This window comes from Lithobates pipiens, unplaced genomic scaffold (genome assembly GCF_037356315.1).
Source record: "Lithobates pipiens isolate NorthernLeopardFrog02 unplaced genomic scaffold, aLitPip1_a1.2 Scaffold_8, whole genome shotgun sequence".
NCBI classification, from domain to species: Eukaryota; Metazoa; Chordata; class Amphibia; order Anura; family Ranidae; genus Lithobates; species Lithobates pipiens.
In genome coordinates, this window is record NW_027507903.1 from 559,629,172 (window position 1) to 559,653,629 (window position 24,458).

At 44.6% G+C, this 24,458-nt stretch overlaps 1 protein-coding gene across 1 annotated transcript in view; it reads left to right on the top strand.

Moving 5' to 3' along the window:
- The first annotated feature begins 915 nt into the window (after window positions 1-915).
- LOC143960967 (CD209 antigen-like) overlaps window positions 916-24,458 on the top strand; it is a 62,420-nt gene continuing 38,877 nt past the window's right edge. Inside the window, exons 1-4 of the mRNA XM_077470032.1 lie at window positions 916-1,003; window positions 7,509-7,565; window positions 9,184-9,285; window positions 17,063-17,098. Of these exons, the coding sequence (XP_077326158.1) occupies window positions 979-1,003; window positions 7,509-7,565; window positions 9,184-9,285; window positions 17,063-17,098 (220 nt within the window). The 5' untranslated portion in view covers window positions 916-978. The remainder of the gene's footprint in view (window positions 1,004-7,508; window positions 7,566-9,183; window positions 9,286-17,062; window positions 17,099-24,458) is intronic.

The window sequence follows — 24,458 nt, forward strand, 5'->3', positions numbered from 1 at the left end:
TGGTTGTGGAAATACCTCTCCCATATAATGCATATCTATTTTACATGACTCTATAGAAAATGTTTATTTTTTTATTTTTAAGGTAAATACACATACAAATAATGAGATACTGAATAGGAACATTCCATATTATCAATTTGCAGTCAGAAGGTGAAAATCCTAAAGTAAATTCTCAGCATTTTTAAAAATGATTTACTGCTAGACTTTGAATAGTCTAAATAGTCTTAACTTAAATGACAGGAGATTAAATTGCACAAACGCGTAAATGATTCCCATCTCCCCTCCTATCACATTTAGAAACAAATACAAACTAGTTCCATTAATAAATGTTACATTTTAAATATGTTCCCTGTTAGCCCTTGTACACACGGTCGGTCATTCCAACAACAAAATCCGTCGGATTTTGTCCGACGGATTTTGTCCGAAACTTGTGTTGCATACACACGGTGACAAAGTTGTTGGAAAATTCGATCGTTCAGAACGTGATTACGTTATTTCGTTACGACGGGACTACACTCAGGCTAGTAGCCAATAACTTTGGTCTAGGAATTTGATCTGAGCATGCGTGGCACTTTGTCCGATTGGAATTCTCTACAAACGATAGGACAAAGTCCCATTGGACCATGTTGTCGGAAAATTTTTATAGCTCAGCTCTAAAACTTTGTTGGTCGTATATTCCGACAGAAGCGGTCAGATGGAGCCCACACACGGTCGGATTATCCGACAACATGGTCCGATCGGACATTTTCGGTCGGAATGTCCGACCGTGTGTACAAGGGCTTAGGAATTATGAAGCTGCAATGAGTGAAATTATTAATAACCAACATATCATTTACAATATTATTGCAACAGACTTCCCTATTCTTCATGGTCAGAACAAATTGGGGATGTGGTATAATCTGAGCACAGACATGTAGAACATCTGTCTTAGAGAACACATAGCAGGAACAGTTCTGCACACGGCAAAGAAAAGAGAACATGGCAGATGCAATTTGGACCTCAGGTATTTAATGCATGTTAGATTACTCTTAAAAGGTAACATTTTTAAAGAGAACCAGTCACAGTTGGGCTTATTAAGGAATTGTTTAGTCTTAAACTCTATGTATAGCCATTTTGGTTGCTTTGAATAGAGGAGGGAAGGGTTAAATGTAGTCAACTAATTTCTTTCTGCTTGTCCCATTGGGAAGATTTCGTATGTCTTATGCCGCGTACACACGGTCTGAGAATCCGTCGGAATGCGTCTTATCGGACCGTGTTGTCAGATAATCCGACTGTGTGTGGTATGCATCAGACTGATTCCGTCCGAATCTCCGTCGGACCCAATTTTCCAACATGTTGGAAATATTTCCCGACCAACTGGGCCGGTCAGACCCTCTATTGGGTCTGCAGTTTTTGACAGTCCTCTCAAGCATTACACATATTACACTCACCGGCCACTTTATTAGGTATACCTTGCTAAGTGATGGAAATATTTCTCAGAGATTTTGGTCCATATTGACAAGATAGCATCACGCAGTTGCTGCACATATGTAGGCTGCACATCCATGATGCGAATCACCTGTTCCACCACATCCCAAAGGTGCTCTATTGGATGAGATCTGATGACTGTGGAGGCCATTGGAGTACAGTGACCTCATTGTCATGTTCAAGAAACCAGTGGTGAGATGATCCGTGCTTTGTGACATGGTGCATTATCCTGTTGGAAGTAGCCATCAGAAGATGGGTACACTGTAGTCATAAAGGGATGGGCAAGGTCAGCAATAATATTCAGGTAGGCTGTGGCATTTAAACGATGCTCAATTGGTACTAAGGTGCCCAAAGTGTGCCAAAAAAATACCCCCCACATCATTACACCACCAGCCTGAACTGTTGATACAAGGCAGGATGGATCCATGTTTTCATGTTGTTTATACCAAATTCTGACCCTATCATCTGAATGTTGCAGCTGAAATCGAGACTCATCAGACCAGGCAATGTTTTTCCAATCTTCTATTGTCCAATTTTGGTGAGCCTGTGCGAATTGTAGCCTCAGTTTCCTTTTCTTAGCAGACAGGAGTGGCACCCGTTGTGGTCTTCTGATGCTACAGCCCATCTGCTTCAAGGTTCGATGTGTTGGGCATTCAGAGATGGTATACTGCATAGCTTGGTTGTAACGACTGGTTATTTGAGTTACTGTTGCCTTTCTATCATCTCAAACCAGTCTGGCCATTCTCCTCCAACCTCTGGCATCAACAAGGCATTTTGTCCAAACAACTGCTGCTCACTGGATATTTTCTCTTTTTCAAACCATTCTCTGTAAACAATTAGAGATGGTTGTGCATAAAAATCCCACTAGATCATCAGTTTTTGAAATAATCAGACTAGCCCGTCTGGCACCAACAACAACCATGCCACATTCAAAGTCACTTAAATCCCCTTTCACCCCCCTTCTGATGCTTGGTTTGAACATCAGCAAGTCGTCTTCAGCACGTCTAGATGTCTAAATGTATTGAGTCGCTGCCATACGATTGTCTGATTAGTAATTTGTGTTATCAACCAGTTGAACAGGTGTACCTAATAAAGTGGCCAGTGAGTGTATGTGCAGCCCTTTGGTGATGTCAGGGGCCGCGTTTGTGGCCCTTGAACTTGAAAAACCTGCAACATGGACATAGACAGAGGGATTCTATACTTCCATTAAAAAAAAAAAAAAGAAAAATTCAGCCTGTGTTACTTTTGGAGATTTCTCCTCACTTCCTGTCTGGTGAAACCATTGCCAACTGGACACCAAGTAAGGGGAAGTCTCGCCTGGAGACTCCTGGAAAGCAATAAAACTAGACAGAGGTTCTAATTCTACCTCTAAACATTTTGGTTGGAACTACCCACCCTCCCTTTGGGTATTTTCAACACTTGTCAAAAGGTGCATTTTTTATGTTTTAAAACTTAAAGAATGTTGAAGCGACAACATATTTGTGTGCACACACAGTCAAAGCTTACATTGTTTAAATTGTAAAATAAATAAGATGTGCCGTTTTTGACTGGGGTGTTATCCTAAAAATAATTAGGTAACAGATGCAACAATGTGCAACAAGCAAAATCAAACAATAGTGAATGTTCAAAGTGTTACTGGATAAGTGAAACTCTTGCTGCCTAGAATGGTGTATCAAGTGAATTACATCAAAAATATGTTTTGGGGTAAATAGCTACGATCTGTTCACAAAAAATGACAAATAATAAATGGTGCAAAAAGTTCATAAATAGTCCAGTGCTCCACAATTCAATTTGTTTAGTGAAAAGATGATACTCCAACTTTTTCCACATGCAAATACAACAAACTGTTTGTGGTGCAGCTGAAATAATCCACAATGGAAAATGTGTCACCGCGGTGCTCTATATGTGAAAATTGGCCACTTACCGAATCAAATGATCCCACCAAGAGATCATATGCGTGTGAATGGAAGTGCCTCTGAAGACAAGTGGTCAGCCAGCTCCAGGGAACCTATCCAGGGTTATGGTGCTCCTTAATTTCGTTAATCACAGCATGTGGTTATAAAAGATAATGGAAAACGCTCATAGTGCATTAATGTGTAAAAAAATGGTTTATTAAATAAAAATTGCACTTACATCAGGGACAATGAATTTGAGCGATATGAGATAAAATATTACAAAGCCGTCTGCAATGCGGTCTGTGCTAGGTGACATCACTTTGCTAACTCCAATCCAATGCATTTTCTCTCAGAAGGCACTAACTTTGTTTAAAGTGTACCCATCCCCAGAGTAATTTATGTTTTACATTATTTTCTTCCCATCATTTTCATAAAATCAACAGTGCAAACACATCTCTACAAGAACCTTAAAGCGTATCTAAACCAAAAAACAAAGATTTTATATATTGGCTTTCTTTAAGCTTTTTTCCCCTGGTGAATCAGTAAGTCTGTTATTATTTCAACTTCTTTTAACAGACCAAGCTGTGCAGCAAAAGAGGCAGTTAGAGGGCTGAGATAAACTATTTATCACTGACAGGAGTGTTTACAATAGACAGTTTTTTTTTATAAAAAAATCTCAAAAGCCAAAAAAAGAAAAAAAATTATCTGAAGTTAGACTTTAATTTGTTAGTAATTATGTTGCTGTTTATAAGGTGGCTACATTGTTCCTCCATACATTGAGTGGGGGATAACCATCCTAAAACAGGAAGTGTGTTAGCTAGCATTTTATGCTATATATTTTTTTACACGTACCATTTCCATACGTTTTCAGGGTGGTTACATGAGACTGCAGAGACCGCTTCCTCTTCGCCGCTTCTCCAGACAGTGTAGTCCCCAATGATGCAAAAAAAAAGTGTTGAGGTCAGCATTGCTAATTGAACCAGTACACTATGTGTGCTTCAGAGGGTGGGCCCATCAGGTGCACCTCAAAAAATTAGAATATCATCAGAAAGTTAATTTATTTCAGTAATTCAATTAAAAAAGTAAAACTCACATATTCTAAAGATTCATTACACACAGAGTGACATATTTCAAGCATGTCTTTACTTTCATTTTGATGATTATGGCTCACAGCTAGTGAAAACCCAACATTCAGTATCTCAGAAATTTTGAATATTACATAAGACCAATTAAAAAAATTGATTTTTAATACAGAAATATATGTCCACGTACAGTATAGTATGCACTCAATACTTGGTTGGGGATCCTTTTGCGTGAATTACTGCATCAATGTGGTGTGACATGGAGGTGATCAGCCTGTGGCACTAATGAGGTGTTTTGGAAGGCCAGGTTTCTTTGATAGCGGCTTTCAGCTCATCTGCATTTTTGAGTCTGGTGTCTTATCTTCCTCTTGACAATACCCCTCAGAGTCTCCATGGGGTTTAGGTCAGGTGAGTTTGCTGACCAATCAAGCACAGTGATACCATGCTCATTAAACCAGGTATTGGTACTTTTGATCAGGTGCCAAGTCCTGCTGGAAAATGAAATCAGGTCAGATAAAACACAGTTGACCAACACCAGCAGATGACATGGCTCCCCAAATCATCACTGACTGTGAAAACTTTACACTGGGCCTCATGCAACTTGGATTCTGTTCCTCTCCACTCTTCCTCCAAACTCTGGGTCCTAGATTTCCAAATAAAATGCAGAATTTACTTTCATCCAAAAAGAGACTTTGGACCACTGAGCAACAGTCCAGTCCCTTTTCTCCTTTCTCCAGGTAAGACGCTTCTGACATTGGCTCTGGTTAAGGAGTGGCTTGATGCAAGAAATGCGACAGTTGTAGCCCATGTCCTGGATACATCTATACATGATGGCTCTTCAAGCACTGACACCAGCCGTAGTCCACTCCCTGTGAATCTCCCCCAAATTTTTGAATGGCCTTTGCTTCACAATCCTGTCAAGGCTGCGTTTATCCTTGTTGCTTGTGCACCTTTTTCTAAACCACTTTTTCCTTCCACTCAACTGTCCATTAATATGCTGGGATACAGCACTCTGTGAACAGTCAGCTTCTTTAGCAATGACCTTTTGTGAGTTACCCACCTTGTGGAGGGTGTCAATGACTGTCTTCTGGACAAATGTCAAGTCAGCAGTCTTCCGAATGATTGTGTAACCTGCTGAACCAGAGACCATTTAAAGTCTCAGGAAACCTTTATAGGTGTTTTGAGTTAATTAGCTGATTAGAGTGTGACACCACTAGTCTACAATATTGAACTTTTTCACAATATTCAAATTTTCAGAGATACTGAATTTTGGGTTTTCACTAGCTGTAAGCCATAATCATCAAAATTAAAAGAAAGACATGTTTGAAATATATCACTCTGTGTGTAATGAATCTAAATAATATATGAGAGGGTTTGGGAATGTAAAAAGACATTCAATACATTAAAAAACATGACATAGCAAAATGAGTACATACATGGAAAACAAGCATATACATCACATATTAACCAGATATTCATCAAAACAATCATAGCAACTTAGAGAGGACATATTACGGTATATACAGTTGTCCATCAAAAAGAATCGCTTGAAAAGCAACATGGTGGGGTAACTTGGAAGTGGATGAAATAAAACCATCTAAAAAGAAAAGAAAGCATCATAATTGGCCAGACGCACATTTTGTGGTTTCCTACCACATCGGGGGCGAGTGCACCAATGCTTTCAAAAAAGCATAAATAAAACAATAAGGTCCAATGTTACACACAAGGGAGACTATACAGTATGTTTATGTTCACATGGTCTAAACTTAATTGACATGTAAGTACTTAGAGGGATGATTTCATTTATCCTCTCCTTTACATATATAGCCTCCCTTGTGTTTGGGTTTAACATTGGACCATATCATTTTATTTGTGCTTTTTTACAAACATTGGTGCACTCGCCCCTGATGATGTGGTAGGAAACCACGAAACGTGCGTTGAGCCAATTATGATGCACCGTTTTCTTTTTATATGGTTTTATTTCATTCACTCCCAAGTTACCCAGCCATGTTCATTTTCAAGCGATTCTTTACGATAGACAGCTGTCTTATACCTCAGTTTGTCATTTCTAAGTTGCTATGATTGTTTTCATGAATATCTGGTTAATAATATGTGGTTGATATGCTTGTTTACCATGCATGTACTCATTTTGCTATGTAATGTTTTTTAATGCATTGAATAAAACATGTCTTCTTACATTGACTCATCTTTTAGCCCCTGTACACACGGTCGGAGATTCCGACAACCAAATCCGTCGGACTTTGTCCGTCAGATTTAGTCTGACGGATTGTGTCCGAAACTGTTGCATACACACGGTCGGACTAAGTTGTCGAAAAATCCAATCTTTCAGAACGTGATGACGTAATTTCGTTACGATGGGACTACATTCAGGCTAGTAGCCATTAGCTTTGATGTAGGAATTTGATCTGAGCATGCGTGGCACTTGGTCCGATCAAAATTCGCTACACATGATCGGAGTATGTCCAATCGAACCAGTTGGTCTGGAAATATTTCCAACATGTTGGAAAATTGGGTCCGACGGATATTCGGACGGAATCAGTCCGATGCATACCACACACAGTCGGATTATCCGACGACATGGTCCGATAGGACACATTCCGACGGATTCTCCGACTGTGTGTACAAGGCTTTAGCCATGCTAGACCTACCTCATTTAAAGTCCCAAACCCTCTTTCTTGCATATAGATTTAGGGATGGAGATATGTGATCTCACACACCTCATTTAAAGTCTCAAACCCCTCTTTTGTTTTTATATAATATATGAGTTTTACTTTTTGAATTGAATTACTGAAATAAATTAACTTTTTTATGATATTCAAATTTTTAAGATGCGCCTGTATATCCTGTCTTATGAGTGAGTGGTTGTCAATTAACCCAGAAGACTGAGGACATCTTGTGAGGAAAAAAGATTACTGCAAGAAACATATATATATTTTTTATTTTTATTTTTTTACAGCTGCTGTGGGAAACTTTACAAAATAGCCCAGGCTGAGCTTTAATGTTTGGACTATATTTTCTTTTCTTTTTTCTTTTTTTTTTTTAGGACATCGCGCAGAGAGTGAAAATACTTGGAGGATGGCCCACCTAGAAAACGCCAAGGGTAAAAACACATTTCCTTAGACTTTGCCCTTACCCCCAAAAGCAGATGTAGAAAAATGTAAAATAATGCATTTGGCTGGCAAAAATATGAATGCAATCTATACACTGGGGGAGAACCTCTGGGGGAATCTAGGATGGAAAAGGACCTGGGGGTCCCAGTAGATGATAGGCCCAGCAATGGCATGCAATGCCAAGCTGCTGCTAACAAAGCAAACAGAATATTGGCATGCATTAAAAAGGGGATCAATTCCAGAGATAAAACGATAATTCTCCCGCTCTACAAGACTCTGGTCCAGCCGCAGCTGGAATATGCTGTCCAGTTCTGGGCACCAGTCCACAGGAAGGATGTACTGGAAATGGAGCGAGTACAAAGAAGGGCAACAAAGCTAATAAAGGGACTGGAGGATATTAGTTATGAGAAAAGGTTGTGAGCACTGAACTTATTCTCTCTGGAGAAGAGACGCTTGAGAGGGGATATGATTTCAAATTACAAATACCATACTGGTGACCCCGCAATAGGGATACAGCTTTTTTGTGGAAGTGTTTAACAAGACACATGGCCACTCATTAAAATTAGACGAAAAGAGGTTCAACCTTAACCACTTGCCGACCGCCGCACGACGATATACGTCGGCAGAATGGCACGGGCAGGCATATGGGCGTATATATAAGTCCCTGCCTGCCCGCGGGTGGGGGGCAGGCAGGGAACTTGTCTTTTTCCATTTATATCGCAAAAAATAAAAATCGCAGAGGCAATCAAATACCATCAAAAGAAAGCTCTATTTGTGGGAAGAAAAGGACGCAAATTTTGTTTGGGTACAACATTGCATGACCGCGCAATTACCAGTTAAAGCAGCGCAGTGCCAAATTGTAAAAAGACCTCTGGTCATTTACCAGCAAAATGGTCCGGTCTGAAAGTGGTTAAACTACGTAGAGGGTTCTTTACTGTAAGAGCGGCAAGGATGGGAAATTCCCTTCCACAGGAGGTGGTCTCAGCGGGGGGCATTGGTAGTTTCAAGAAACTATTAGATAAGCACATACAGGGATATACAAGGTAATACTGACGTATAATCACACATATAGGTTGGACTTGATGGACTTGTGTCTTTTTTCAACCTCTCCTACTATGTAACTATGTAAAAGAGCTAGCAGTATTCAGGCATATTTTATTCTAGGCAAACATATGTAATTAATAGCATACCAAAGACTCAGGAAACATGTTATTCTTATACATAAAAGGTATAAAAATCATAATAATAGATATAAGTAGAATTATGTTAAAAAGGGACATTTTTGTGTAAAGTTGAAATGTTTGTGTAAATGAATTCATGCATCTGCATGTGATGTGAAATCCAAATTCGCAGTGTCTGTGTTCAGATCCATGCACCTGCTACTGCTTTCATATCAAGCCTTGGCTTGCGATTGTGTCCGTGCAACAACTGTGTGTGCATACACTTCTATGGTCTGCACACAGCTCCGAGGTGGATGCACACACATCTGCCAGTGACTCTGCATGGAGACCAGGCTTACTGTATGTGCCCATCTGAATGAGCCCTTCGAGCGCTTGATACCTTTCATAGTTTGAATCTATTTTACTGGTATATACATTTTCATTATAGCTGACAGAAGTAGAAGAGACCGAGTGATTTTTATCCTGGTGGGTCTTCTTTTTCTGAAGTTCTGTGTTTTGTTGGCCTTCATAAGCCTCCTGTTTGCTTTATGTAAGTATCAAAATTACTGTTTTACACACTTTTACATTTTCTTTTTTTTTTGTAGATATATAATTATTAGATTTAATATCTTAAATGAAAATATAGAAAACAAATGTTAATTTTTTTGCCAGTTGGGGTATATACAGCAGTGGGAAAATGAAGGGCAAGTTTGACTGGAAGGGATTCCACTCCTCCTTAAAGGCATAGGGACACAATGAAAGCCCAGCAATGTCAGCTGAAGGCATCCAATGTATCTCCATGCCAAATACAGTGAACAAGATATACGAAAGAGAAGGCAAACACCCTAATTTATAACTAACCTTTACAGTAAGGTGCACATGGATGGTCAATGCAAATCACAGACAGACAACAATTTCCCAGCACATATTTGGACAAAAAAACACCTAATTGAACGTGTCTTGCAATTCATATTAAAATCATAGGGTTTAGGTGTGCACATGTGCAAATATATGTGTAAGCCACAGTGCCTACACCAAGGCTCCCCTGTATACTTCGGTCCTAGCTCTGCTATGGCTCTTAAAGGAGCCGGCGTACAGCTACGGCGATTCGCGGGAACGTGCCGACCTGCTGCAATATAATGATGACGGCTGGTTGGCAAGTGGTTAAGCATCATTAAAATCATTGCTCCCGTAAAAGCGATCTTTTAAAAAAAAAAAGGTTTGCATTGATACATGTCCCCCAGGGCAGTAGCCAGGCCCTCATACCCTTTTTATGGCCAATAACGTGCATATATGCCTTCACAGTGGGGTTTTTGATTTTACAAGTTCGGGTCCCATAGATTTGAACCCTTTCTTACCTAAGCTTATTTCTGACATTTGTTGCTTACAAGTTAAAATCCATATTTTTTGCTAGAAATTTACTTAGAACCTCCAAACATTATATATATTTTTTTAGCAGAGACCCTAGAGAATAAAATGACATTTTTAATGTCACACGGTATTTGCGCAGCAGTCTTTCAAATGCAATTTTTGGGGAAAAAATACACTTTTATGAATAAAAAAAAACTACAAAACAGTAAATTTAGCCCAATTTTTTCGTATAATATGAAAGATAATGTTATGATGAGTAAATAGATACCTAACATGTCGTGCTTTGAAATTGGGCACACTTGCGGAATGGTGACAAGCTATGGTACTTAAAAATCTCCATAGGTGACGATTTAATAATTTCTACAGGTTACCAGTTTAGAGTTACAGAGGAGGTCTTGGGCTGGAATTATTGCTCTTGCTCTAATGACCGCGGCAATACCTCACATGTGTCCTTTGAATACCACTTACATTTGCAGGTGCGACTAACGTATGCATTCCCTTCTGTGCGTGAGCTTTACTTTTATTTTATTTATTTGCTTTCTATTTTTTACACTGTCTCTTTAACCACTTCAATAATGGGCATTTTCACCCCTTTCCTGCCCAGGCCAATTTTCAGCTTTCAGCGCTGCAATATTTTGAATGACAATTGCGCAGTTATGCAACACTGTACCCATATGAAATTTTGATTATTTTTTCCCCATAAATAAAGCTTTCTTTTGGTGGTATTTGATCACCTCTGCGTTTTTTGTTTTCTTTTGCGCTATAAACAAAAAAAGAGCAAAAATTTGGAGAAAACCCCAATATTTTTTTACTTTTTGCTATAATAAATATCCCATTGAAAAAAAAATGTATTCCTCAGTTTAGGCCAATATGTATTCTTCTACATATTTTTGGTAAAAAAAAAAATAAGCGTATATTGATTGGTTTGCTCAAACGTTATAGCACCTATAAAATAGGTTAATGACTTATGGCATTTTTATTCGTTTTTTTTTATTTTTTTACTAATAATGGCGGCAATCTGCGATTTTTGTTAGGACTGTGATATTGCGGTGGACAGATCGGACACTTTTTGACACTATTTTGGGACCATTGATAATTATACAGTAACAATTATAGAGTTCTTTATAAATGTCACTGCCAGGGAAGGGGTTATCACTAGGAGGCGATCAAGGGATTAACTGTGTTACCTAGGGAGTGATTTTAATTGTGGGGGGAAGTGGACTGACTGGGGGAGGTAACCGATTGGTATTCCTATATACAAGGAACATACGATCTGTCTTCTCTCCCCTGATAGGACGTTGATCTGTGTGTTTACACATTCCAGTTCTGTGACCAGCAATTGCGGGTGCCCGGCAGACATTGCAGTCAATAGGCACACGCATTGGCTCCTGAGTGATGCAGTGGGCGCACGCCCCCTAGACCGCCGGGAAGCCAAGGACATCATATCACGGCCTCCTTTGCACTTAAAAGTATTCAAAGCGCCAAAATCTGCATTTTGGAATACCAGTTTTTTTTTTTAAATTGGCAGCCGAGTAAACCGGAAGTGATGTTATAACGTTGCTTCCAGGTTACTAGATAGGACTAGTCGCTCGGCCCCCCTTCAAGCCGAGAACACATATTTGCGCACGGTCGGCATGAAGGGGGTTTGGGATTGGGGGTTCGGGTCCGAACTTTTTACATGTTCAGGAGTTCTGGTGCGAACTGAACTGGGGGGTGGATGGCCCAACTCTAGTTGTATTGTTGGTGCTATGTAATTCCTATATAATAAAAATAATAATAATTGTGCTCTTGCTGGGCATCCAATGTGTCCCTATGCCTTTAAAAAGAGTGGGCTCTCTCCAGGCAAACCTGCCCTTAATTCAGCCACTGTTATATATTATTTAACTTGGAGACTCTCAGAAATATAGAGTTCGGACCGCAGTACAGTGGCGGAAAAAGGTCACCCAGTACCCAGGGCTAACATACCAAAATGTGCCCCCCCCCCCCCCCCCATTTACAGTGCAAGGGTTCAGTAGCAAGTGATGCAGAGCTCAGGAATGGGAAAAAAAAACTTATTAAGGATTGTCGAAATGGGGTTCAGAAGACTTGTATAAAACCCAAAATGTTATACATTGCAGCTTAACAATCATTAGATGTGGTGGCTGCATTCGTTTTGTCTGGGAAGTAGGGTAGCGTTAGATGTACTAGCAGATTTTGCAACACTAACAAGTTGAAGCCAAACTCATCAGCCTATGGAAAACAGGATCACACATTCTCCACACTTCAGCACACTGGACTCCTCTACTTTTTGCTATTCTATCTAAAGTCAACATGGGAAATAGAACAAGAATAGAATAGAATGAGGAGGACACACTCTGACACACAGGGGGAGGCTCTGACACACAGGGAGATCTGACACACGGGGGGGGGATCTGACACACCGGGGGGCTCTGACACATGGGGAGGGGGATCTGACACACGGGGGGCTCTGACACACAGGAGGGGGGGGGTCTGACACACAGGGGGGGCTCTGACACCAGAGGGGATCTGACACACGGGGGGCTCTGACACACGGGGAGGGGGATCTGACACACGGGGGCTCTGACACATGGGGAGGCTCTGACACACTGGGGGGGAGGCTCTGACACACGGGGGGCTCTGACACATAGGGGGGCTCTGACACACAGGGGGATCTGACACACCGGGGGATCTGACGCACCGGGGGACTCTGACACACGGGGATAGGGATCTGACACACAGGGAGGGGGATCTGACACACGGAGAGGGAGCTCTGACACACAGGGAGGATCTGACACACAGGGGGGATCTGACACACAGGGGGGATCTGACACACGGGGGGGCTCTGACACACAGAGGGGGCTATGAAACACAGGGGGGCTATGACACACAGGGGGGGGGCTATGACACACGGGGGGGGGCTCTGACACACAGGGGAGGCTCTGACACACAGGGGAGGCTCTGACAAACAGGGGGGGCTCTGATTCCCAACAACGTCTATGGCATTTGCAGCTTGCGGAAATGTTTCCCCAGCCTTTATCCCCAGTCTGCACATGTACAGAGCCAGGGGCGGACTGACAACTCATGGGGCCCCAGGGCAATAGGGGATCATGGGGCCCCCTTTGTTCCCACCCACCCACACACTAGCCACACCCTCACAAAGCCCCACATATATATTGCACTGCTACATTACATGCATTGGTCACAGAATTTATCTACTGGATGTTCAAAATAAATGTTTAAAAAGTTAAGAAAATAAAGAAAAATAAACTCACATAAACTAACCACGTACATTTACTGCGGGGCTGCATCTCCTGTGAGCAGAATCACGTACAGGTACTTGATTCTGCACTTGCGGGTCTGCGCGCTGTTTGATTGGACACACTTAGAGCTAATCAGTGCGTCCGGTGGGCCCAGCCCGATCGTTTCCAACAGGGGCAGAACTGTGGTCTGCCGATGTAAACAAGCCCCCAGAGAGCCTCTCCCACTTACATCAAGGTCCCCAGAGAGCCTCCACTTATATCAGGGTACCCAGAGAGCCCCCTCCTTACATCAGGGTCCCCGGAGAGCCCCCTCCTTACATCAGGGTCCCCAGAGAGCCCCCTCCTTATATCAGGGTCCCCAGAGAGCTCCCCATACATCAGGGTCCCCAGAAAGCCCCCCATACATCGGGGTCCCCAGATATCTTCCACTTACATCAGCATCCCCAGAGAGCCCCCCTTACATAAGGGTCCCCAGAGAGCCCCCCATACATCAGGGTCCCCAGAAAGCCCCCCATACAACAGGGTCCCCAGAAAGCCCCCCCCCATAGATATGAGTCCCCAGAGAGCCCCCTCATAGATCTTGGTCCCCAGAGAGACCCCCATACATCAGGGTCCCCAGAGAGCCCCCCATACATCAGGGTCCCCAGAGAGCCCCCCCATACATCAGGGTCCCCAGAGAGCCCCCGCATACACCATGTCCCCAGAGAGCCCCCCACCCCCATACATCAGGGTCCCCAGAGAGCCCCCTCCTTACATAAGGGTCCCCAGAGAGCCCCCTCTTTACATCATGGTCCCCAGAGAATCCTCCTTACATCAGGGTCCCCAGAAAGCCCCCCATACATCAGGGTCCCCAGAAAGCCCCCCTATACATCAGGGTCCCCAGAGAGCCCGCTCATAGATCTGGGTCCTCAGAGAGCCCCCATAGATCTGGGTCCCCAGAGAGCCCCTCGTACATCAGGGTCCCCAGAGAGCCCCCCACCCCCATACATCAGGTTACCCAGATATCTTCCACTTACATCAGCATCCCCAGAGAGCCCCCCTTACATAAAGGTCCCCAGAGAGCCCCCCATACATCAGGGTCCCCAGAGAGACCCCCCATTCATCAGGGTCCCCAGAGAGTCCCCCCATACATCAGGGTTCTCAGACTTAAATCCCCCCCCAGAGGTTCCCCTGTACCTGGCTGTGCACCTCCAACCCCCAGCACAGGAGGAGGTGGGAGGTGGCGATCGGCAGCTTTATGGTGCCTATTGACCGTGGGATCTCCCTAGGGCTTGTATTTCTCCTTCACAGTGTATAGAGTGGAGGGGCCTCTGACCCGGGAAGCTACAAGTTTCACTCTTTTCTGAGTTGCTCTGCTTGTACGCTTTTGCCGACAGCTGCCTGGGTCAGAGGCTCCTCCCCTCTGCACTCTGTACACTGTGAAGGAGAAATACAAGCTCCAGGGAAATGCCGCCAGCACCATAGAGCTGCCGATCGCCACCACCCATCTCCCCCCGCTGCACTGAAAGCCAGAGGTGCAGTGGGGAGATGCTGTGTCTTGCCCCCCCCCCCCACAGCAGCAGAACTTCTCACGGGCCCCCTACTGGCCGCGGGGCACTCGGACGGCGTCCGAATGCCCGAATGGTCAGTCCGCCCCTGTACAGAGCTCTATGCTAACACCTCAGCTCTTTGCTGGGAATGTGGGGCTGACAGAGCAGGGAAGGGCTCAATACACTGACATCAGACTGGGACAGGTAGTTTTTTTTCATTGCACAATGTCATTGCTTATTTCAGGCAAATAGTCTAGTAAGTACACAGTGTGACATATCCTGTGCTCAGGATGGGTGACAGCAGGGGGGAGTTAGTTAAGCACTGGATCCCCTCCCCCCATACACAAGTACTAGATGGATCAGCAGAGAACATTAACACCGATCCAGCCAGCCAGACTGATGAGAAATCAAGCCCGGGAGAGTGAATTCTTCTTCCTCTGTTCCAGGATGTGATTGCTGCTGTAGAGAGGAGGCAAGCAATATGTATGGGTGCATCCTCAGTCCACTTTTTGGGGAGGCTGTAGCATTGAGTGGAGCCTTAACCGCAGCAAAATATGGGTGTGGTTTACGTAAAATAGTGGGTGTGGCTTTCATGGGGCGTGGCTCAAAGGGGTGTGGTTAGTGTCTGAGATGAATGCGGGGTGGAGAGGGAAAGGGGGGGAGGGTGGAGGGATGGAGGGACAGCAGCCCCCCGATCCTACACCACAATAGCAATGTGTTTTCCAGAGTTTGACAATCAGCAGATAAAGATAAGCGCATTATTTCTATTATTATTATTATTATTATTATTACATTGTAATATGAAATGAAATCATTCAACTCACCATAATGCTGAATCAGTGGGAGCCATGAGCGCGTCAATAGCCATGTTGCCTGCCACAAGATGCCATCAGGTGCCCCATCAGACATCACATCTGGTGTCCATCAGCGGAGCCCCTCCTAACATCTGGTGCCCCTCTGACATCCAGACTCTGACTGCGCCCCTCTGACATCCAGACTCTGACTGCGCCCCTCTGACATCCAGACTCTGACTGCGCCCCTCTGACATCCAGACTCTGACTGCGCCCCTCTGACATCCAGACTCTGACTGCGCCCCTCTGACATCCAGACTCACTGGCGCCCCCTCTGACATCCAGACTCACTGGCGCCCCCTCTGACATCCACAGACTGGCCCCCTCTGACATCCACAGACTGGCCCCCTCTGACATCCCATGCAAAGACTGGCCCCCTCTGACATCCCATGCACAGACTGGCCCCCTCTGACATCCCATCCACAGACTGGCCCCCTCTGACATCCCATCCACAGACTGGCCCCCTCTGACATCCCATCCATAGATTGGCCCCCTTTGACATCCACAGACTGGCCCCCTCTGACATCCCATCCACAGACTGGCCCCCGAGATACCACTGGCCCCCGACATCCCGTCGTTCACGTTGCCGCGCGGGGAATAACTTTGAACTGTGGCGCCGCCCACTACACTTTACACACACACACTGGCAGCAGGGGTGGGCGGCGCCACAGGTTCTCTATTGAAGACCAGCTTCTGGTCTTCTTAAAAATGGCGGCAAATGGCGAAAAACGGGACAAATGTCCTAATCCCGGGAATGTCCCGGGAAATTCGGGACCATTGGCAACTATGGCCATAACCTAAATATTCTCTGCCCAGATTCCTGTGCATGCTGCTGCCAGCAACCCAGCACTCCCTCCCACACCCTGCCCAGGACAGCCGCCCCTCCTGCCCACCCCTTGTACTGGCCCTGCCGCAGTGTACAGGACAGCCGCCCCTCCTGCCCACCCCTTGTACTGGCCCTGCCGCAGTGTACAGGACAGCCTTGACGTAGGCACTGCAGGTTCCACATATAATGTATTTGCAAATGTTTGAAACGTAACCCTCTGTTTTTAACATGAATTGTTAGACTGGGACAATTTATTTTTGTTGTAGGCTAGCTGGTAGATGTGCTGGAAAAATGTTAGTCTCTTTGTGAAGAAAGAGTTGTCAGGTTAAAAAAAGGAAAAAAAGGGTGGTAAAAAAAAATAAAAATTGAATACAGCCACAGTAAATCTAATACAGGACCAGTAAGCTGCAATATTATCAGTTTTTGTTCTTTGGGTTAGATACGCTTTAACTTACAAAACAGTCTGATTTGGTGACCTTTTTCTCCCTAGATTCAAAGATGTACCAACAAGTGTCACAGACCAGTGGTAAGAAACTCAATTATAATTCTACCTCTGAATTTGCCTTAGGAAAACTTTCTAAAACACAATTTGCATGGCTCTTTCCACTATCTTAACTAGTACCCACCCAGTGTATGGCAAGATGATGCTGGTGGGAACCTCTCATTGATCTGGGCAGATGTCATACGCCATCCTCCCAGATCGGGCCCCACATGCGGCGATCAGTGTACCGGCTCACTGCCAGTACCATGTGACTGCTGTAACCAATCACAGCAGGTCACATGACAGTTGTACACAATGGATGGCAAGACATCTGTACCATGTGATTAGCTCTGACCAATCACAGCTAATCGCAAAAAAATAAATTGAATGAATCCATTTAATTCAGTAAAGTGATTGCATATAGCAATGTAATGCAAACATGATGTGTAAAAAAAAAACAAAAAAAAAAAACTTCCCCACAGTAGTATGATGTTACTATTGTGACATTATGTTGCTCTGGACAAAGTGTGTTAAAAAAAAAATTGTAAGAAAAAAGAAAAACAAAAATAAGAAGAAGAAGAAAAAAAAAATTTGAAAGAAAAGAAATATGAATTTCTTATTTTTCCCTGTACTGTCACCAGTCAGTGTCCCTGATCACCGCCACACCCGTTATATGATGACGCTGTACTGCACTGGTGACAGTATGTAAAAAAATCTATTTATTTTTACATTTTTCAAAAACCTATGACAAAAAATGAAAACTTCAGAAAAAACTTGCCATGCCTCTTACTAAATACCTTGGACTGTCTACTTTCCAAAAGGGGGCCATGGGGGGGGGGTGGATACCTGTAGTGTCCTGGCATTTTTTGGCCTCAAGAAATTAGATAGGCCGTCAGTACATCAGAATTGATCAATGTTCAGATACATACCATAGTTTATGGACTCTATAACTTTCCAACAGACTAAATAATATACACTGATTTGGATTATTTTCACCTAAGAAATGTCGCAGAATACACTTTGGCCTAAATTCATGAAGAAAGATTATTTAATTGCAAAATTTTATAACGGAAACAAAGAAAAATGTATTTTTAATTTTTTTTTACGTTTTCGATCTTTTTTCATTTATTTAGCAAAAACTAAAAAACCCAGTGGTGATTAAATACAACCAAAAGAAAGCTCTATTTGTACAAACAAATTGATAAAAATTGAGTTTGGGTACAGTGTTGCATGACTGCGCAGTTCTCATTCAAAGTGTGGCAGCGCAGAAAGCTCAGAATTAGCCTGGCCAGGAAGGGGGTAAAAGTTCCCATTATTGAAGTGGCTAAAATGGTTGTGAAGGGTGACGTTTTTTACCTTCATGCAAGGTTACCCCATAATACTTAACCGAGCCCAATCCCACTTCATCGATGTGCATGAGAGCCGAGGCTCTCCCGGGTCTCTCCGGAACCCACAGACACACAAAGGTGGCTCGGGAGTGGGCACGCATGAGTGACCCCAGAGCAAGCAGCTTGCTATAGGCGCACTTGGCAAGGGGGAGGGGCCAGAAATGCCACAATAGTCCACAACGTGATGAAAAATAGATATAATACACAGATGGAAACTGTGGTATGTTATTAGTCCAGGTAAGTGAATAACCCGCTTGGAACATCAATAGAAAGACAGGTGTGGAAAGAATATAATGGGAGAAGCCACCACCAACATAAGGAAGGCTTACCAGAGCTATTGGACTCAACAAGGCATATGACCAATGAGTCGTCAAAGCTTATGGTGACAGCACACCGGTAAACAGGGACATCCAGGACTGCAGATGTTGGCACAGGCAGATGATGATCACACTGTCCCTCTGATGACTCCCAGTAGAGAAGGAAAACTCAGAGGGAGGTTAGTCGAATCCTTCCCATATGCTCACAAGATGCAACAAAAAAATTAAACAAAAGTCCCACATGCGAATGCGCATTACAAAGAATATTTATTAAAATTGAGGAACACTCACATCTGAGCAGGAAAAAAAGCACTTGTAAAATAGACTGAAGATAATGCAATGGCATCAGCAGGCCCGTCCCAACTTGTTTTGTCTAAAGCGATGATGTCTCTTTAGATGGAACGCGTTGGGGCGAGCCTGCTGATGCCATTGTGTTAAATCTTCAGTCTATTTTACAAGAGCTTTTTTATCTGCTCAAATGTGAGTGTTCCTCAATTTTAATAAATATTCTTTGAAATGCGAATTCATGGCTGAGGTAGTTCAGGTGGGAGGGCGATTTCAGACTTCAAGTGCTGCCCCTTTCACTCCTCCCCTGAACTACTATCTCTTCTGCTCCTCCCATCACTCCATCTACTCAGGTAAGAGCACTGACATTTTTAAAACCAAATCCCTAATTTTAACTTACTTCCACCTTGTCATGTATGCCCTTCGCTTATACTTTGTTAAGCTTCGTGCATGTCTTAACTGAGGTAGTTCAGATATACCTGTTAACTATTATTAATAAGTAACCAACACCACCCCCCCCCCCCTCTTCAATAATGACACCAAACTGTATTGGGTTAAATGGACAGTAAGGCCTTTTATTAAACCAATATTATAATTAAACTTGAATATTAATAAACACTCCAGATCGAAGAAGAAAATGGTTGCAGATCCTTGACGACACCATCACCCAGAACTTTGGAGTCTGTGATACCATAAAGCTAGGTTCAGTCCCTAGCCACCATACACCGCCTCGAGGACTATACTAACTGACCACAGACCCCTACCACCTTAAAGTGGAAGTAAACTCCCCTATCATTTTCATCCACGGAAGCTACCATCTTTGCCTCTGTTTAATCTTCAGCTGCCACGGTGCTGCACATGTGATCCGTTATGACACCAGCCATTGGGTGGTTTGACAGTTTGGTTGAGAGCACAGCCAATGTGCAGTTAGCATTCCCGGCATGCCGTTTTTTAAAACTGTTTAAATCGATGGGTTTACTTACACTTTAACACACAGTCAGTTTAAACTGAACAAGACCAACTGGAGGACTCCATACCTGAGATGGGTTCCATGTTTCACAAATTGACCAATGTTTTCGACCCTCGTCAAGGACTCCAACCGCCACAGCGGCACAAGTATGACACCTTATACTTGTGCCCGCTGCCACACCAGCAAAGCCCTCTGGATACCGTGCTGCAATCCCAAGAACCATAAGAGCCCCACTTGCGGAAAACCGCATTGAATTGGAACTTGGACAAAAACGAACCATCCGAATGAACGAATAAAGTGTCATCCACTCCAGGCCGCGCTCCTAGAAACTGTTCCACCGCCAGCAGCAGGCACAAATGTGGGCTATTGCACCTAAACAATTCCACCTGAACTCCCTTAACACTCTGGTCAGTCTTGGATCGCCTGATCCATAGCTTAACAGGTGAGTCCGAACATGTAACATTTCTAAACAACAAACCCCCCAAAATTTGCCTGGATGGACTAACCAGCTCGCCTATTTGGAAAGAGCCAAAAAAGGCCACCAGAAAGGCAGTTTTGAAAAAAGGCACCTCAAAACCTGATGAACAAACAATAATCTTCCAAGAATGGAAACCAGCACCTCAAATGAAATCGGACGCTGAGAATTGCAACTGCACCGCCCTTTATGGTAACCTTTAAGTGCTTGACGTACAACAAAAGACTTGTTAAAATCCTTAAAACCCACCAACTTAAATAAAAATGCGAGGCCTGCTAACTTCCTATCCACCATAGACACTGAAATACCTTGTGACAAATTGCTGTAGACAAAATATAACACCAACGATGGCACATCTAACCCAGCGTCCACCTCACCTACCTCCTCCAGTAAAGAGAACCATTTGTTCCAAACCTTGGAATAATTCACCCACGTTCCAGCACTTTGTGAATCCCGTATCAGTCCAGCGCTGACTCCAACGCAATCCTCCAGAGCCATCAAGGACAAGGCATGCTACTCGTTCCACTGAAAATGAGACAAAGCATCTGCTAATTTGTTGAAAGATCCAGGGATATGTACAGCATAAAGAAAAATATTCATTCTCAAACAACTCAAAACGAAGTACTGCAAGAACCTAACCACAAGTAGGGAAGAAGCTGACATATTGATATTCGCAACAACCACACCCATATTATCGCAATGAAAGCGCACCTTTTTGTTCCGAAAGAACTCCCCCCATAGTTCCACCAACAGGACTATGGGAAAAAGCTTGAGTAAGACCAGTTTTTTTAGAAAACCAGCATCACGCCATTCTGTAGGCCATGGCTCGGCACTCCAGTTCCCCCGAAAATAAGCGACATAACCCGCCGATCCCACTGCATAGGTGAAAAGATCCGCATTGCAGCCATAGTGACCGGTCATTAAAGGATTTCAAAAACAGGTTCCAAATATGAAGGTCTGCCCTGTGCTCCTTGAACAGCCGCACATAATGGCTTGGGGGACTTGATGCCGGATGTAGCTGCCAACAATCACCTACAAAATATTCTGCTCATGGGAATAATTCTGCAAGTAAAGTTTAACTTACCTAACAGGGATTGCAACTCCTTTATCCAAAACCTCTGCTGTCCACATGTTAAACCCACCTCTTCACATAGAGCAAGCAGTTTATCGGGTGGCAATCTACATTCCATGGCCATGGAATCAATAGTAATTGCCAAAAAAACAAGTTCACTGGCCGGGCCCACCATCTTGTCAGGTGCCAACAGAATGCCAAGACAGTCAGCAAGTTGTTGCAACGTGCCCAGCAGGATCGCACAAGTCTTGGACTCCGGCGGTCCGATACATAGGCAGTCATCCAAATAGTGGATGAGTTCATCCCAGAGACCTCCCTGACTGCCTATTCGAAGAACGAACTAAATGTTTCAAACAGGGTGCATGAGATGGAACAACCCATCGGCAGGCAACGATCTACAAAATAAGAACCCTGGCAGAAGAATCCCAGCAAATGGAAACTTTGAGGATGCACCGGGAGCAGTCGGAATGCCGCTTCCATATCGGATTTTGCCATGAGTGCACTCCTGCCATAGTTTCTAACCCAAGCAACAGTGGCATTGAATGATGTATAGGTAACAGTACTGTCCTGTGGGACATTACCATAATTCACTGAGCCCCCTCTTGGACACGAAAGATGATTAAGCATCCTAAATTTTCCTGGCTCTTTTTTTGGCACCACACCCAACGGGGAAATGACTAACTGCAGAATCGGAGGGGAAGGAAATGGTCCACTAATGCGACCTAAGGCCACCTCTTTCATCAGTTTTTCTGACACAACAGCCAGATGAAGTAGCGCCGAATGCAAATTATTGGAAACGGGAGGAACCTCCCACAACGTGACCGGAATGCGAAAACCCTCCCTAAACCCTGATTCTAGAATACAAGACACCACCTGATCTGGGTATCTATTTAGAAAAGGAAGCATCCTTTCCAGCCTCACCGGCGTCTTCCCTTTTATCAGCAGAGTCGCCGTTGCGACCTTTTCCTTGTTTAAAACAGCGAATGAGGGGATGATTGCCGCTGCAACCCGAAAATTGGTGTCTGTAGCTGCAGGCACTGCCAAACCGTCATGTCCCGTCGTTGAATTGCCAGCTGGACCCCTTCTTTTTGGAGCCGGCGATCCAGAAGTGGAAGTGTCACCGGCTCCTCCAAGAAAAAAACGGACTCCTTGCCCTAGAAGAAGTCATCCACTTCATCCACAGGCTGATATCCTTGTGGTACCAACGTATGGAATGGCGGGCGTCTTTTCGTTGACGAAACCATAGACCCTGTGAGCCTCGCTAATGATCTTAAAGTAACAAAACAGGGCTGAACAGTTCTCTGGAGCCTTTTAGCCTATCACGCTAGCCAATATTGCAAATGCCTGTAGCCAATTTACAAACTTCCTAGGAATAAGTCGCTACCTCCTCTTCTGTTCCTCTATCTTTTTACTTTCATCTGGTTTAACGCGATCTAAATTACATTTTTCTAATGGGAGCAGGGAAAATATATTTCCACATACTTGCCCTTCCAGATCTTCTCGCAAACTTCAGTTTTTAGGTGCGCCCCTAATGGTCCCTCAAAACACACATATACTTCACATTTCACCGCATCCGCTAATCGCACCCTTTCCGCATCCTTGTCTTCATCCTTAGCTGTGGCCGTCGCAATTGTGCCCGTGGCATCCTTGTCAGTCTGCATGCCCATAACGACCACTGAGGGCGTACATGGAGGAGCAGAAATGCCCCCAGGAGGCGCTGCCACTTCCCTAGGAGGAGCCCACAGCATCACCGGCGAGGATTCCCTAGCCGTCCCTGCTTCCAACTTGCTGATTAGGTCCCTCAGGCTATTCCAGAGATCCCCACTCGCTTGACTGGAACTTGACTCCCCCACCTGTGCCCTGGACTGCACTCTAACCCCAGCCCCCCAATAAGACAGGAGAAAGTACAGACAAAACAGGAGACACACACTCAACAGGCTGCACTGGGCAGGGAGCCCGTCCAGCTGCCGTTCTCAATGCCCCTACCGCCTTCAGGGCCTCCTCTTCCAGCTCTCCCTCTTCAGAGCTGTTTGCCTCACCCTTCGATCGGACTGCTGCTTGGCTGTAACATGTCTGCTTCCTCCCCGACCTCTTGCTGTGGACACTGCCTGCAGTCCCTGCTGCGCCAGTGAATCTTCACCCCAAGGGACCCTGTAGCTCCTGCTCCGACTCTGTCTCCCCCTCAACGAAGTCATCAGTGCGCACCGCCGTCCCCACCACCACACTGGCAACACTCCGTACAGGCCTCCCAGGCTCTGACCTGGAGGCATTCCCTCCCGATCGACAGGCTCCGCCAGCCGTGGAGGCACGGACATTGCACCACTTATCACCCGCTGAAGGAGGACCCGGGGCGCACCAGGAGACAGGCCAGCACTTGCAGTGCCAACTCTCCCCCACTGGGCTGCAATGCCAACTGGCTCATCGCTAGCATTGCCAGCCGCCTGCTCCCGAGACTGGATGACAGAAGAGGGGGCCGGAGCTGGAGTAAGGTGAAAGTCCCCCCCCAAAAGGGCTCCACTCTGGACGAGGATTCCTCCCAAGTGTCCCCCATCAACCACAGCGGGGGGCCTCAATGGTCCGAACACGGGCTCCCAGTGCGGCGCTGAGCCCTAGGGGTATGATCTGGACTGAGGTGTTCGGAGGCTGAGACCTCTGAGCCCATGTGGTGGCAGGCCCCCGGCTGATTGGGGTCCTGCTTTACCCCTTGCAGTGACGCCTCTACCTGGCTTTGAACTCAGTCATGGCCATGTAACGCCGTTGCGGCTCTGAGCTGTTGTAAAAGCTGCTCCAACTCACTCATGTTTCTTTTTCATAGAGAATGCAGCGAACTGCCAGACAGACGTTCCTACTATGATTTCAGACTTCAAGTGACACCCCCTTCACTCCTCCCATGAACTA